Here is a 17,868-nt window from a genome sequence, read left to right as displayed (position 1 = left end):
AGGAGGAAGTGCAACCCTTTAGAGATTTGACAGTTTTCCAGAATTTAGCCGGGTTCCCCTTACAATCAGAAATAGTGGTTACATAACAATCCGATTTAATAATCAGATTTTTGATCAGTCTTACACATTGATTTCTCAGTTGCCTAAAAGATTGCCAATCCGGGCCTAAGCTTGTGTTCCTGGCCTTCACCCAGGCAAAATGTATCTTTATAAATGATTTCGAATGCCTCGTTAACTCCTGAATTATCCGATCTACCGTTCACTCTGAGTTTTGAAGGAGGCATGATTATCTACAATAGTATTTTAGACATTAGCAAAAAATATTAAAGCTAAATCCGATTCAACGATAGCTGAGATAAATAAAGATCATGTAAAAAAGCTTGGTCACTAAAGTTTTTAAAGTTCCTCTTAGTGTTGACACGGGGCTTTGATTTATGCATTTTCACATCTCTGACAGACAACTGGGCAATGGTCACTAAAGTCCAGTTGGAAAAACCCACTAGCAACATACTGAACAAAAATATCAATGCAACCGTGGAGGCTGCTGAGGGATGGACGGCTCATAACAATGTCCAGAATGGAGTAAATGGATTGGTAGCAAATATATTTTAATGTGTTTGATTCCATTCCATTCTCTCCATTCCAGCCATTACACTCAATTTCAGCCATTATTATGAGCCGTCCTCCCCTCAGCAGCCTCCACTGAAACTTTGTGTTTGAACAACTGAAGAATTTCTGCACAAACCGTCTCAGGGAAGCTCATCTGCGTGCTCGTCTTCCTCACCGGGGCCTTGACCTGATTGCAGTTCGGTGTCGTAACCGACCTCAGCGGGAAATTGCTCACCTTCAATGGCCACTGGCACGCTGGAGAAGTGTGCTCTTCACGGATGATTCCCGGTTTCAACTGTACTGGAAGGATGGCAGACAGCCCCACGGGCACCATACATGCTATGTTATGGGTGGTGGGGTTATGGTAAAATTGAATGCACAGAGATACCGTGACGGGATTCTGAGGGCCATTGTCGCACCAGTCATCTGCCACCATCACCTCATGTTTCAGCATGATATTGCACAGCCCCATGTCGCAAGGATCTGTACACAATTCCTACAAGCTGAAAATGTCCCAGTTCTTCCTATGGAAACCATCCACACTCACTAGACACGTCATCCATTGAGCACATTTGGGATGCTATGGATCGACATGTACGACAGCGTGTTCCAGTTCCCACCAATATCCAGCAACTTTGCAGACATTGAAGAGGAGTGGGACAAAATTCCACAGGCCACAGTCAACAGCCTGCGAAGGACAGGTGTCGCGCTGCATGAGGCAAATGGCGGTCACACCAGATACCCGATTAGTTTTTTTTATTTGGAGTATTCGTCAAAATATGATCCATTAAGGTAGATTTCGATGGATGTTTAGGATTCGGCAGTGTAGCCTCAGTTATCACCTGAGGCAGTTTTAGCTCAGAGCAAATATCTTTCAGCGTATCTGACACTGACATCCTCCAATCAATATTATAAATCGCCCATAATCAGTAGTTCAGATAGACCATACATGGATAGCAATTCAGAAAAATGAAGGGAGACGAGGGAGGGCGATACACCCCTACTAGTTTCAGCTGGTTATAATGACCAAGGCCCACGTTAAGAACAAGACAATCAAACTGCTTAGTGACCGAGGTAGCAAGAGATCCAGACACATTTAAATTGTCCTTCGTAAATATGGAAACACCGATATCTGTCAATTCTGTCCGATCTGTAAACATAACCAGTTAGAGAGAACTATTCAACCAGGTTTCAGAAATGATTAAAATGTCCACATTTGGATTGAGAAACCATAACTCTAGATTGATAAGCCAAAAATCTTTGTAATCAAATGTATATGTACAAATTCAAGACCACAGCTACGGGATTTCAGGTCAGATGGAGTCTCTAATACAAGCATGCTATGATCAGTAGATAATGTAAGGAGTGACGCTGGAGAGGAGAAGCAGGTTTTAGGGAACAGACATACAGTGGGGCAAAAATGTATTTAGTCAGCCACCAATTGTGCAAGTTCTCCCACTTAAAAAGATGAGAGAGGCCTGTAATTGTCATCATAGGTACAATTCAACTATGACAGAAAAAATTAGAAAAAAAATCCAGAAAATCACATTGTAGGATTTTTTATGAATTTATTTGCAAATTATGGTGGAAAATAAGTATTTGGTCACCTACAAACAAGCAAGATTTGACTCTCACAGACCTGTAACTTCTTCTTTAAAAGGATCCTCTGTCCTCCACTCGTTACCTGTATTAATGGCACCTGTTTGAACTTGTTATCAGTATAAAAGTCACCTGCCCACAACCTCAAACAGTCACACTCCAAACTCCACTATGGCCAAGACCAAAGAGCTGTCAAAGGACACCAGAAACAAAATTGTAGACCTGCACCAGGCTGGGAAGACTGAATCTGCAATAGGTAAGCAGCTTGGTTTGAAGCGTATGCTTTCGGCTTTCGGCTTTTTCCTTTTCTCTGTTTTGCTAGTCCTCCCGGTTTTGATCCTTGCCTGCCTTGACTCTGAACCTGCCTGACCATGCTGCCTGCCCTGACCTCGAGCCTGCCTGCCACTCTGTACCTCCTGGACTCTGACCTTGTTATGATCTTTTGCCTGTCCACGACCATTCTCTTGCCTGCCCCTTGGATTATAATAAATATCAGACTCGAACCAACTGCCTCCCGTGTTTGCATCTGGGTCTCGTCCTGTGCACTTATAGTAACAGCTACATCTCAACATCAACTGTTCAGAGGAAACTGTGTGAATCAGGTCTTCATGGCTGAATTGCTGCAAAGAAACCGCTACTAAAGAACAAAAGAACACAAATAATAAGAAGAAACATGAGCAATGGACATTAGACCGGTGGAAACCTGTCCTTTTGAGTCCAAATTTGAGATTTTTGGTTCCAAACGCCGTGTCTTTGTGAGACGCAGAGTAGGTGAACGGATGATCTCCGCATGTGTGGTTGCCACTATGGAGAAGGTGTGATGGGGTGGGGGTGCTTTGCTGGTGACACTGTCAATGATTTATTTATTATTCAAGGCACACTTAACCAGCATGGCTACCACAGCATTCAGCAGCGATACGCCATCCCATCTGGTTTGCGTAATTTGTTTTTCAACATGGCAATGACCCAAAACATACCTCCAGGCTATGTAAGGGCTATTTGACCAAGGAGAGTGGATTGCTGCATCAGATGACCTGGCCTCCGCAATCACCCGACCTCAACCCAGTTAAGATGGGTTGGGATGAGTTGGACCACAGAGTGAAGGAAAGCAGCTAACAACTGCTCAGCATATGTGGGAACTCCTTCAAGACTGTTTGGAAAAGCATTTCAGGTGACTACCTCATGAACCTGGTTGAGAGAATGCAAAGCTGTCATCAAGGCAAAGAGTGGCTACTTTGAAGAATCTTAAATATATTTTGATTTAACACGTTTTGCTTACTACGTGATTCCATATGTGTTAGTTCATAGTTATGATCTCTTCACACACATTTCCAAAGCCAAATATACACTAGTTGCATACCAGGTTGACATTGAATATTCCTGAGTGGTCTAGTTATAGTTTTTACTTGAAAATGGCCGTCTAGCAATGACTTGACAGAGCTTGAATAATTTTATTAAGAACAATGGGCAAATGTTATAAAATCCAGGTGTGTAAAGCTCTTAGAGACTTACCCAGAAAGACTCACAGCTGTGATTGCTGCCGAAGGTGATTCTAACATGTATTGATTGCTTTGTGGGGGATGAATTTAATTAAAAATATATATATTTTTCTTCCACTTTGACATAATAGTATTTTGTTTGGATTGTTGACAAAAAATTACAAATACATTTTAACTAAATGTGGAAAAAGTCAAGGGTTGTGAATCCTTTCTGGAGGGCAATTTACATTTTTGTGAATTAGATTTTTTTTTCTCTAATTTAAAACTTCTTAGGGATAGCCCCCTTTGTCAATTTTCGCCTAAAATGACATACCCAAATCTGTCTGTAGCTCAGGCCCTGAAGAAAGGATAGGAATTTTCTTTGTACCATTTGAAAGGAAACCCTTTGAAGTTTGTGTGAATTGAATGTAGGAGAAAATACTAAGAAAAAAAAACTAATTTTATTTTTCTACCACCATCTTTGAAATGCAACAAAGGTCCCAAATCTAGGCATCACTCTGGTTGTAATTCCGATGGTGTCCACACATAGGAAGAATGTCCAGACCAGATGCTCAATATAGACTATCTTCTTTATTCCTCAATGAGGCACGAACTCATTTGTTCTGCTTGCATGTTTGTGTTTTTTCTCTGAGCCTCGGTCTGTTACAATGTTGTCTCTGTTACAGTTGATATGACTTTAACCCCCTGCCATCGCTAGACTGAAGCTTCTTCCCCGTTATGCCCTGGCTGCTGTGTCAACCACAGCCCGAGCTCGGTCTGGCCATGACTGCCAACTGTTCCAGCCTCTGTCAGAGTTCCCAATTGGATGGGACCTTTATTGGATTGGACGCTTAAGACCACATCAGGCCTGCTTCCATCGGATTCTTAAACCGATGCAGGGACTGGTCTCTTGACATGGACAGAATCTGAACATTCAGCTCAATTGCCAGAGAGAAATAGACTCCTCATTTGGTTCCTTTTCCTTTCATGTTTCATCGTTAAATCTGTGGGAAAGTATCTGCCTTGTCAGCCAATTATTTAAGTGCTGTGTGACTAACTTTTTTCAAATTGCTACACAGTACAAATAAAAGCAGTCAGTGTCTTTGAGCTGTTTTTTTTTTACTGTGTTTGTACGTGTTGTTTGTAGTTACTCTATATCCTCATTATTTCAAGATTATATACTGTAACGATGGACATTTGTAACCTGTAGATTAGACTACAAGTATGTGGGTTGTTGTGCCCTACTATGATACAAAATGCAATTGTATGCATAGACTGCCCCACTTGTAAGGTCTAAAAATAACTAAACATGGCAAGTTCATTGGCTAAAAGGACAAAGCACAATAACACATTGGTATTAACTCAGAAGATGTTGGTTCTCAACTGCTTTTATAAAGACATTCAACTGACTAGAAACAAGACAGGCAATGTAACTGAACATTTCTTTCTCGGCCCAAAAACAATGTTATTGTCATATTTTAAAGCACACCAAACAATACATGGTAACACACAAAGACCAACCCGCTCCTCTAAAATACAAAGCAACCAAAACAACACAATACATTTTACTGCATCAGAGACCCCGTTACAGAACCCATGGGAGTACATTCATAGTGGACATATACCGTATGCAGACGGACCTGACTTGGAATCGCCTTAATAATGTACTATTCTGATCTGATTGAGAAAAAAATATATTACAACCAACTGGTCTCTTACAACCTGGTAAAGACATTTTTCACGACAAGAAAACAATGGGAAAGACATATTTTGGATGTTATCTGGTCAGATTAAAACTAGACAAAGACATATTTTTCTGGTTGCTAAAAATAGCCAGTATGCAACCTGACCATGACCTCATAAAATAGATTATACTGACATCATTGAAATCAGATTAAGCCTGACATTGGGTGAGTTACTGCTGATCAATAACTTGTCTCCCTGACATTACACAGACCTGTTATCATTTACCATGTCTCATTACTAATCCTGATCATTTCAGGAGTATTGGCTTTGGCCTTAGGTGATAAATGATCAAACATTTAGACTTAAGTTGGAAAGGGGAAAATCTCACTGATAAGATTAAGGTTTAGGGGCGTTCAACTGAGAGCACATTCACATGGTCCATAGCGCTGGTTGGCAAATGGGTGCCTACTGCCTATCAGTGATGCTCCACTTATAAGCTAGGTGGTGCAGTTGGTCCCTTTCAACTGAGCAGAACCACCCAAAAGGACAAAGAGTACAGTTGTTTGTGACATGTTTGCAAATCACAAGCCAAAGAAGTCAACTTTGAGATTTTTTAAATATACTGAACAAAAATATCAACGCAACATGCAAGAATTTCAAAGATTTTACCGAGTTATAGTTCATATAAGGAAATCAGTAAATTAAAATAAATTTGTTAGACCCTAATCTATGGATTTCACATGACTGGGTATACAGATATGCATCTGTTGGTCCCAGATACCTTCAAAAAAAGGTAGGGGCGTGGATCAGAAAACCAGTCAGTATCTAGTGTGACCATTTGCCTCATGCAGCACGACACATCTCCTTCGCATAGAGTTGATCAGGTTGTTGATTGTGGCCTGTGGAATGTTGTCCCACTCCTCTTCAATGGCTGTGCGAAGTTGTTGGATATTGGCGAGTACTGGAACATGCTGTCGTAAACGTCGATGTAGAACTTCCCAAACATGCTCAATAGGTGACATGTTTGGTGAGAATGAAGGCAATGGAAGAACTGGGACATTTTCAGCTTCCAGGAATTGTGTACAGATCTTTGCGACATGGGGCCGTGCATTATCATGCTGAAACATGAGATGATGGCGGCAGATGAATGGCACGACAATGGGCCTCACGATCTCGGCGCATTCAAATTGACATCGATAAAATGCAATTGTGTTCGTTGTCCATAGCTTATGCCTGCCCATACCATAACTCCACTGCCACCATGGGGCCTCACACATGGTCTGCTGTTGTGAGGCCGGTTGGACATACTGCCAAATTCTCTAAAATTATTTTAGAGGTGGCTTATGGTAGAGAAATTAACATTAAATTCTCTGGCAACAGTTCTGGTGTAAATTCCTGCAGTCAGCATGCCAATTGCTTGCTCCCTCAACACTTTAAACACCTGTGGCATTGTGTGACAAAACTGCACATTTTAGAGTGGCCTTTTATTGTCCCCAGCACAAGGTGCACCTCTAATGATCACGTTGTTTAATCAGCTTCATGACAGGCCACACCTGTCAGGTGGGTAGATTATCTTGGTAAAGGAGACATGCTCACTAACAGGGATGTAAAGAAATGTGTGCACAAAATATGAGAGAAATAATATGATTGTGTGTATGGAAAATGTCGGGGATCTTTTATTTTAGCTCATGAAACATGGTACCAACACTATACATGTTGCGTTTATTTTTTTTGTTCAGTGTATATATTTTTCATTGTACTGTGTATGTCATTTAGTAGGACTCCCATTCTGAAAATATTCACTTTCCCCATCAGTAAGAGAAGTGAAGAGCTAGACATCCTCATTCTTTTGTACCCTTGTGTGTGAAAGTTGTTTTGACATCATCTTGTAAGTAAAGGAAAAAGGATCATTAGAAAATATGAAACTCAAAATGAGTCTGGAATATAAGAACTTAATGTGAGAGGGCTAGCTGGTTATAAGTAACCATCTGTCTATAAGTGACCATCTGTCTTATGTAACATATCATACTAAATGGAGTGTCTTGGATTTACGTATAGAATAAATCGAAATGCTCTGAGAACAGGTTGCGACAATATTAATTCACCCAGAAGTTGTCATTTATGGCCAAATCTAACTCTCCATTCTTCCTTGTCATCGCAGTTTATTTTGAGCAGACTAAAGCAATGAATTGTTTTTTATGACCAAAAAGATTCTGAACAGTCCTGTTGAATACATATGTCCTGTTGAATGCTAATTCACAACTTAACAGCCATAAGTGTCCATTTGAGACATTTCACCAATGTCAATTAGATAGCCCGCATTGGCATGGTGGTGATTACCTCCACTACTTCCTCCTACACATAGCCAGGCAGGCTGTAGAGCACACTTTGTGGACTGGTATTATTATGGGGAACTGAGCATTACACTATGAATCAGGTTTGAGGAGTTGAAGTAACTTTGGTCAACTCGGGATAAGTGGTGACACGAATATGGCTCTAGCCAGTAACATTTCTATGGCAACCAATCCTTCAGAAGTATCCTGCTCCCGGGCAGGCTAACTCGGGGCTTGTCCCACTTCTATTGAATGAAGTGTTTGAGCCGAAGGACCAATCAAATTCTTGTGTTAAAAATAGTAATACATTTGAAACTTCACATGCAGTAAAACTTTCGTATGACTTAATATTATTTTTGTATCGTTAGGAGTGGGGAATCATGGGACTTGTGCATTGATAAGCACAACAAACAAACAAACACAATATGTGTAAAAAATATAAAAACCGTCTAGTTGCCCATTTCACACCATAGCCTGCTGAATTTGCAGGTAAATTGATTTTGGCAAAAATGTGGCACTGACTCGCCCACGGATTGATGTTTCAGCATTGTCTCAATGAAGAGTTCGGAGTTCGACTAGCCATGTACGACATGAACGCGCAGTTCAAGAAGTTAGGTCATTTCAGAAAAGCCTGAGTACATCTAGCTACATTCGTAGTATACCCCTCTGGTCTCCACTTGATTATTGTTCAATTATATAGATATAGAACAAACTGATATTGTGATACAGAACAAACACCACCGTGAAACAAATAGAATAAAGCCTGTGAAGGCTTCACATAACACTAAGGCCTCTACATGTTAGAGAACACCAAGTCAGTCACAAAGTGAAATAACCACAACATAACACATTGGACAACTCTCGTCACGATAAACAACAGGTCCAACAAGATTGTCCCAAAATGTTCGTTCTTGAAAGCGACAGTTCCAACTCTTGAACACTGGGTGGAGATGTTCGCCAAATGCCCATCGTCCTTGCCAATCGGAGGAGGTGGGGCCTCACCATTCGGCACAAGGCGGTGTAACAGTGATAGCTTTCCTTTGGTTGGAGAGGTACAAGTCTAAAGCTGTCCATGGAAGGTCAACGTTGATAGCTTATGCACCATAGTAGGTCAATCTAGAGAGAGCGTTTCCACCTAAAGGAGCCAAGGAATGCCCTTGAAGAGCAGTGAGACTGAGTCGATGAGACTATCATTCTGGAGGGGGTTGTCAGGAGTTTGTTTGTGGCTTATTTCTATTTCACCCCATTCCTATGTGTATCTGTACGCATGTCTGTTCCTTTTACCTCAGTCCTCCCTTGCCTACCTCTCTTTTCTACGGCATCTTTCCAATACTGTCTATGTCTAATTCTCTCTCTCTACTAAGCCATGTTGTTGATGCTCTCCCCCAGTAGCCAGTAGGTCTTCATCCTCCCTTTGCCCTTCATCTCCACGTCTCCTCTCAGCTCCAGCTGGAAACAGTTGAAGTCGTCCAGCACCGAGCACGTGGCCTCCGACACGTGGATCTTCAGGGCTGAGGGATGAGAACATGACAGAAATGTGGTCATTTAAACCAGAGAAGGAATAGTGTTTGTCCTGATAGGTCATGGGATAGTAGATAAAAGAGGTTGGTCACTCTCACCCTCCCCATTGGACTCCATGCGAGAGGCTGTGTTGACTGTATCTCCAAACAAACAGAACCGAGGCATCTTCAGTCCTACGACGCCAGCACATACAGGGCCTGGAGAGAACACACAGACAACCTATTTCAATATTCCACAGACTCCAATGATTCCACAGTGTCAGAATACAGTACTGCTTGAACTCTACAATCCTGCCCCCACCACTGCTCACCACTGTGGATGCCACTGCGCAGACGGAGCTGCTGAGCAGGTCGGTGGCGGATCCTGAAGGAGTGTACGGCCTCCAGCAGGGCCAGGGACATACGGGCGATCTCTCGGCCGTGCAGCTTGCCGTTCCTCACCGGCAGCCCAGACACCACCATGTACGCATCACCTATCGTTTCCACCTGATGACGCCACAGAGAGAGCGAGACGGTCACACTGTCACTAGGGTTCTTAAAGGTACATTTTTCAACTCCATGTTTGTCGTCTCCAGCGCCACCCCAACATCAACATATGAAAATGGTGCATTTCTATGTTTTGTAGTAAAAAAGATAGAGGAAGAAAAGTGTTTCCAATGATATCATCGGTCTGCATCGTGTGAGTAGGCATTGTCTACTAATTGGTTTATGATGTCATTCTCTACCCGGCACAGCCAGAAGAGGACTGGCCACCCCTCATAGCCTGGTTCCTCTCTAGGTTTCTTACTAGGTTTTGGCCTTTCTAGGGAGTTTTTCCTAGCCACCGTGCTTCTACACCTGCATTGCTTGCTGTTTGGAGTTTTAGGCTGGGTTTCTGTACAGCACTTTGATATATCAGCTGATGTAAAAAGGGCTATATAAATTAATTTGATTAGATTGGAAATACATCTTAATTTACCTTTTTTACGACAAAACATAGAAAAGTGCCATTTTCACATATGTTGATGTTGGGGTGGTGCTGGAGATGATAAATTTGAAGTTGAAATTATTACAAATTTCCCTTTAAATATGTCCCTAACCCAGTGGTGGGTAAGTGTAGTACAGGAGGACCGCAGTGTGTCCAGGTCTTTGTGACATTCTAGCTCCAACACAGCTGATTCAACTAATCCTCAAGCACTTGATTAGCTGAATCAGCTGTATTAATGCTGGACTGGAACAAAAGCTTGCACACCCTGTGACCATGTGTGAATAAACAAGGTTTAGACTCTGACTTCACCTTGTAAACATCGAAGTTGTCGATGATGGCATCGAAACACGTGTAGAGGTCATTCAATAGGGTCACCACCTATGGGAAAACATGAAGATTATTAGCCCCTGCATAAAATATGTTTCCTTTCAGTAGAATAACAGTTTATTCATTTGCCGAGCAATATAAGGCATTTTCAATACAGTCAACTTCTGAAAAGTGCACATTGAACACAAGTATGCTGAAATAGAGTGCAGTTCATCGGGCCCAACTCAAATATATTATTTTAATTTGCTCTGAAAATCGGCATACTCCACTTCTCATTCATGACAGCCCAAAGCCATTGCATATCAGGAGTAGACTGTACTGGCAAATTGCTGTTGACTACGTTCATTCTGGACTGACCTGCATGGGCGTGCTCTCTGCTGAGATGGCGGTAAAGCCCACGATGTCACTGAAGTAGATGGTGACTGAGTCAAAGGCCTCAGCCTGCACTGTCTCCCCTCTCTTCAACTGCTCCGCTACAGAGCTATGTAAGACAGTGTTAATCAGAGTGAGTAGGCTGTGTGTGTGTGTGTGTGTGTGTGTGTGTGTGTGTGTGTGTGTGTGTGTGTGTGTGTGTGTGAGTGATTCAGTTTAATCACCAAATGATGTTTGGATTTATTCGTCCTCTGCAGAGTGGAGCATCTGAGTATTTCTGTGTGGGGGTGTGTTTGTGTCATTTTTTTTGTCACAACTCAGTGGATACACTGCATTCAAAATCATTGAGGACAACACAAAAAAGTTGAACTACATATTTCCATTGTGATCCTCTTCATAGACTCACTGTGGAAGTATCTGGTAGAGCAGTGCCTCGGCCTTGCGTTTCTCTTCATGGTAAGCCTGTGTTCTTTCCTCCACCAGTTCTTCCAGGTTATTGGCGTACTGCTCCATACGAGACAACAGGTTGTCCAGGATATTAGACCCATAACCTCTGGGGAGGGAATGATGGAGAGGGGAGTAAAGGACAGGTAACACATTGGAGGGAGGATTGGAAGATAATGGTCAGAGCAGTGCAAACCTGTTGTTGTGAGTATAAAAAGTCACTGGGGATAATAAATAAATGCTTGTGTGTGGAGTGTTATTTTGAATGCAGAGGAAGGAAGATCTCTAAAGTGAGTGGATGGGTATAAGTGCGTGTCTGTAGATCAGGAACCATAGAAAGTGCATGGCGTCAAGAGAGGTTTAAGCAGTGCGTACAGAAATTGAGTACCTGTTGTGTTTGCGCAGCAGCAGCTTGATGTGGTGGAACTCGGGCCTCTCGTTCACGTCTTCGCTCCAGCAGCGCTGCATGAGCTGGCCCACCTCTTCACTGTGGCTCTGGGGGCAGAGGGAGGGCCGCAGGTAGGGCCACTGGCCCAGGGCCACGCGCTCTACAATCTCTGGTAGAGAGAAAGAGGGAGGGAGGAAGAAAGGGGGATGTGCGAATTCATATAACCATTTTGTACTAAGGCACACATCAATTTCAGAGAGAGAACGAGAGTTCAAGGGAGCTTCATTTAGAAAAGTTACACAGCCCTTGGACAGGCAAGCTTCTTTTCCTTTCACATAACAAGAACACGACACGTTAAAATATCCCCAAGGTGACAGTAAAACCAGACTCTTTCCCATGGTCAATAGTTTCAGAGACATAACTCTGTCATCTAATCTCTCCATCTCTTTCCTTTCTTCCCTCTCTCCATTTCCTTTCTTTTCTGTTCCGATGAAGGCGGGCGGCACTCGAAACGCAGCGCCATCCCAATAGACTTGAATATGGAAGATGAAAGGTAATGCAGAATGAGGTTGAAAGAAATGATGTGTTCTGTTAAATGCGTCAATACTCAATACTGTATCTGGGTCACCTCCCGTGTTTACTCTATATCAGCTCTTCTTCATTTCATAAACCAACAATATTTCCACCCGTGGACCGGGCTCTTCCAGTGCTAATGGCCTGAACTCATTGTCCATCCCCCTTCTCTCTTCTCATTTCATTTATTTTACTCTTATTTTTCGTTCCCAACTTCTGTCTCGTGTCTCACACATAAATGATATGACCCACCCACCTCTTCAATTCAATGTGTATATAACTGCCGTAAGTGTGCTAGCTTAGCATTTGGCTCTGCCTCCCTGAACCAGGGTCCCCTACCTCAGTGGTTCCCAATCTAGGGGGCGCCAACATTTTGTAGGGGTGCACGGGACCTTCCTTTTTAAAATATTTAAAAAAAATACACAATTAACGATTGTTTATATCGATCTAAAATGACGCATACAGCTTGTCTCTAAGAGATTCATATGAAGCTGAGCTACGACCTTCTAAAGTCGAGTAGTGAAAGAAATTGGAATTGGCTTAGGACGTTATCTTATACAATGTCACTGTCGCTATCAATTGATCTAATCACTTTCTGTAAAAGAGAATATGCATAATTAAATTAAGTGTTCATATAAATTATCATAATAAAACATATTCGGTAGCGGAATAACATTTTGGGAAATTGGGTCTAGACTTTATTTCCTTAAACATTATTATCATAATTATAGTTATTATTATCATTAAATAGCCTACCTAAAAGATGAGACTTTCAAACTACGAAGGAATTGCAGGAAAGCTTCATAGAATACTTTTCCTAGGTCCCTGAAATGAAACAAAACCAAGCTGGCGGTGTATTTAAAATAGACAATCTCAATAATGAAAATGTTGATGACAAAGAAAATGACAATGAAAATGTGAAACAGGGGGCCCTGGGGGAAAAGGTTGGGAACCCCTGCCCTACCTCACCAACACATGTGACCGTCCGCTCCACAACGTACCAACCGATTGAGCTATAGAAAATGGTACAGTATTTTAATGCGCTTTCATAAAAGCATGCCTAGGCATTATTACATTTTTTAAAAATGTAACCTTTATTTAACCAGGTAGGCTAGTTGAGAACACGTTCTCATTTACAACTGCGACCTGGACAAGATAAAGCAAAGCAGTTTGACACATACAACAACACAGAGTTACACATGGAATAAACAAACATACAGTCCATAATGCAGTAGAAAAAGTCTATATACAGTGTGCAAATGAAGTAAGATAAGGGAAGTAAGGCAATAAATAGGCCATATATAGCAATTAAACACTGGAGTGAGATGTACAGAAGATGAATGTGCAAGTAGAGATACTGGGGTGCAAAGGAGCAAAATAAATAAATAAATACAGTATGGGGATGAGGTAGTTGGATGGGCTATTTACAGATGGGCTATGTACAGGTGCAGTGATCTGTGAGCTGCTCTGACAACTGGTGCTTTAAGTTAGTGAGGTAGATGTGAGTCTTCAGCTTCAGTGATTTTTGCAGTTCGTTCCAGTCATTGGCAGCAGATAACTGGAAGGAAAGGTGGCCAGTGAGGAATTGGCTTTGGGGGTGACCAGTGAAATATACCTGCTGGAGCGCGTGCTACAGGTGGGTGCTGCTATGGTGACCAGTGAGCTGAGATAAGGTGGAGCTTTACCTAGCAGAGACTTGTAGATGACCTGGAGCCAGTGGGTTTGGCAACGAGTATGAAGCAAGGGCCAGCCAACGAGAGCATACAGGTCGCAGTGGTGGGTAGTATATGGGGCTTTGGTGAAAAACGGATGGCATTGTGATAGACTGCCTCCAATTTTCTGAGTAGTGTTGGAGGCTATTTTGTAAATGACATCGCCGAAGTCGAGGATTGGTAGGGTAGTCAGTTTTACGAGGGTATGTTTGACAGCATGAGAGAAAGAGGCTTTGTTGCAAAATAGGAAGCTGATTCTAGATGTAATTTTGGATTGGAGATGCTTAATGTGAGTCTGGAAGGAGAGTTTACAGTCTAACCAGACACCTAGGTACAGTGGGGCAAAAAAAGTATTTAGTCAGCCACCAATTGTGCAAGTTCTCCCACTTAAAAAGACGAGAGAGGCCTGTAATTTTCATCATAGGTACACTTCAACTATGACAGACAAAATGAGAGAAAAAATCCAGAAAATCACATTGTAGGATTTTTAATGAATTTATTTGCAAATTATGGTGGAAAATAAGTATTTGGTCACCTACAAACAAGCAAGATTTCTGGCTCTCACAGACCTGTAACTTCTTCTTTAAGAGGCTCCTCTGTCCTCCACTCGTTACCTGTATTAATGGCACCTGTTTGAACTTATTTTCAAAATGATTTGTGTTCTACACAGAAGGTTATATAGTCCAGGTCTCTCTTGAAAAATAGTTTTTATCTCAATGAGACTAACCCAGATAAATAAAGGTCATATTTATTTGTACAATATTGTGCAATGAAACGCTTTGTCTTTCCCAAAAATAATCAAAATAAAAGACGCCAACCTCATTCATTTTTATTTTATTTTCATTGTTCCAAGTGCCCATCCATATTTGTCTGTACTTTCATCTTTAACCCTAACCGTATTTACCTTGATATATATTCTTATATAATTGCAGTGCCTTCAGAAAGTATTCATACCCCTTGACTTATTCCACATTTAGTTGTGTTACAGCCTGAATTCAAAATGGATTAAATATATTTTTTCTCCCTCCCCATCTACAAAAAATACCCCATAATGTTTCTAGAAATGTTTGCATATTTATTGAAAAGGAAATACAGAAATAACTCATTTACATAAGTAAATGTCAATACTTTGTAGAAGCACCTTTGGCAGTGATTACAGCTGTGAGTATTTCTGGGTAATAAGTCTCTAAGAGCTTTCCACACCTGGACTGTGCAACATTTTCCCATTATTGTTTTCAAAATTATTCAAGCTCTGTCAAATTGGTTGTTGATCATTGCTAGACAACCATTTTCAGGTCTTTCCATAGATTTTCAAGCAGATTTAATTAAGTCAAAACTGCAACTCGGCCACTCAGGAATATTCACAGTCTTCTTGGTAAGCAACTCCAGTGTAGATTTGGCCTTCTGTTTTAGGCTATTGTCCTGCTGAAAGGTGAATTAATCTCCCAGTATCTGGTAGAAAGCAGACTGAAGCAGGTTTTCTTACAGGATTTTGCCTGTGCTTAGCTCCATTTTGTTTCTTTTTTATCCTGAAAAATTCCCCAGTCATTAACAATTACAAGCATACCCATAACAGGATGCAGCCACCACTATGCTTAAAATATGGAGAGTGGTACTCAGTAATGTGTTGTATATGATTTGCCCGAAACATAACACATTGTATTTAGGACAAAAATGTAATTGCTTTGCCACATTTTTTGCAGTTATACTTGAGTGCCTTGTTTCAATCAAGCTTCCTTATTTTCACCTTATTTTCACCTCGTCAATGAGGTTAGTATTGTGGAGTAACTACACGGTTGCATGTTGTTGATCCATCTTCAGTGTTCTCCTATCGCAGCCATTACACTCTGTAACTATTTTAAAGTCACCACTGGCCTCATGGTAAAATCCCTGAGCGGTTTCCTTCCTCTCCGGCAACTGAGTTAGGAAGGACGCTTGTATCCTTTAGTGACGGTGTATTGATACACCATCTAAAGTGTAATTGGTAACTTCACAATGCACAATTCACGTGTGCTTTTTTCCCCGTTACCCATCTACCAATAGGCGCCCTTCTTTGCGAGGCATTGGAAAACCTCCCTGGTCTTTGTGGTTGAATCTGTGTTTGAAATTCACTGCTTGACTGAGGGATAATGGTGTGGGGTGCAGAGATGAGGTAGTCATTCAAAAATCATGTTAAACACTATTATTGCACACAGAGTGAGTCCATGCAACTTAAATGTTTCCTCCTGAACATATTTAGGCTTACTTATTGACATTTTTAAATAATTGGTAAACATTTTTAAAAATATAATTCCACTTTGGCGTTATGGAGTACTGTGTGTAGGCCAGTGACGACAAAAAAATCTCAATTGAATCAATTTTAAATTCAGGCTGCAATACAAAAACATGTGGAAAAAGTCAAGGGGTGTAAATACTTTCGGAAGGCACTGTACATGCCTGTCCTTGCCTGAAGAACACGCACAGACACACAAATATTTTCAGGAGACTGAAAGGATTTGGCATGGGTCCCCAGATTCTCAAAAAGTTATACAGCTGCAACCATCGAGAGCATCCTGACCGGTTGCATCACCGCCTGGTATGGCAACTGCTCGGCATCTGACTGTAAGGCGATACAGAGGGCAGTGCGTATGGCCCAATGCATCACTGGGGTCGAACTCCCTGACATCCAGGACCTGTATACTAGGTGGTGTCAGAGGAAGGCCCAAAAAGTTGTCAAAGACTCCAGTCACCCAAGTCATAGACTCTTCTCTCTGCTACCGCACGGAAAGCAGTACCAGAGCACCAAGTCTAGGACCAAAAGGCTCCTTAACAGCATCTACCCCCAAGCCATAAAACTGCTGAACAATTAATCAAATGACCACCTGGACTTTACATTGACCCCCCCCTCCCCTTTGTTTTTACACTGCTGCTACTCGCTGTTTATTATTTATGCATAGTCACTTTACAAATGACCTCAACTAACCTATACCTGTGTATAGCCTCTTTATTGTTATGTAATTTTATTGTGTTACTTTTTGATGTAATTTTTTAAACTTTAAGTTTTAGTTTAGTTAACTCTATTTCTTAAACTGATGTTGACGAAAATGATCCCGCTAAAGGGATCGGTGCGCCAAGAGATTCAGAACTTGCAAGTAAGCATTTCGCGGTCAGGTTGAAAATACCTGTTGTATTCGGCGCATGTGACAAATAACACTTAATTTGATTTGACACACACACCTTTGGGGCTGAAGGTGTCCCCCTCGATGTGGAAGACCCCTCGGAGCAGGGCCAGCTCCTGCAGGATGATGCCGAAGCTGTAGATGTCCCCTTTCTGAGTGCCACATGGTGGGGGACACTCTGCCCTCAGCAGCTCTGGAGCTGCCCACAATTTCCCTGTAAAGGGGGATTGGAGAGGGAGGTAGAGGGGGAAAGAGGGAGAGAGAAGAGGTGGATACAGTTTCCTTAATTGTTTTAATTGAACCTTTGTTTTAACAGGGAAGACGTATTGAGACCTAGGTCTCTTTTTCAAATCCGCCTTGTATAACACAACTTAAATACACAAAATATATATTTACAAATTTAACGTGACATAAGAATAAAAGGCCATTTCAAGATGTATTATGAGTTTTCTTTAGCCAAAGATGTACTTAGAGAGAGAAAGAGCCAGATTAACTGAGTTTTAATACCCACCTTTTCAATCAGCAACTAGTCAAGACTTTTTCAGCCAGGTGATTTGACTGTTGCGCCACATCAATGACATGTATTTCAATGGAGCCAGCAAGGGCTTTCTCTCAGGAAGGGACATTGTTACACAACATTTAGACAGAAATCTATTGTGTAAAACAAACAGCCAATTGTATCAGAAAATGGGCATGTTTGGT

At 41.6% G+C, this 17,868-nt stretch overlaps 1 protein-coding gene across 3 annotated transcripts in view; it reads right to left on the bottom strand.

Annotated features, from left to right (window-relative positions):
• Positions 1–5,058: 5,058 nt before the first annotated feature.
• The window catches only part of LOC110488277 (atrial natriuretic peptide receptor 1), a 118,819-nt gene continuing 106,009 nt past the window's right edge, over positions 5,059–17,868 (bottom strand). For all 3 annotated transcript variants that reach the window (XM_021560440.3, XM_021560441.3, XM_090228375.1), the window contains 8 exons: positions 17,225–17,380; positions 11,724–11,892; positions 11,298–11,444; positions 10,877–11,000; positions 10,502–10,570; positions 9,537–9,711; positions 9,325–9,423; positions 5,059–9,216 (listed from right to left, as the gene is read on the bottom strand). In XM_021560440.3, coding sequence (XP_021416115.1) covers positions 9,065–9,216; positions 9,325–9,423; positions 9,537–9,711; positions 10,502–10,570; positions 10,877–11,000; positions 11,298–11,444; positions 11,724–11,892; positions 17,225–17,380 — 1,091 coding nt within the window. In that variant the 3' untranslated portion in view covers positions 5,059–9,064. The remainder of the gene's footprint in view (positions 9,217–9,324; positions 9,424–9,536; positions 9,712–10,501; positions 10,571–10,876; positions 11,001–11,297; positions 11,445–11,723; positions 11,893–17,224; positions 17,381–17,868) is intronic.

Source organism: Oncorhynchus mykiss, chromosome 30, assembly GCF_057628025.1.
Source record: "Oncorhynchus mykiss isolate SJ-2025 chromosome 30, ASM5762802v1, whole genome shotgun sequence".
NCBI classification, from domain to species: domain Eukaryota; kingdom Metazoa; phylum Chordata; class Actinopteri; order Salmoniformes; family Salmonidae; genus Oncorhynchus; species Oncorhynchus mykiss.
Note: the sequence above shows the minus strand (reverse complement) of the source record. Positions and strands in the feature narration are given on the sequence as shown.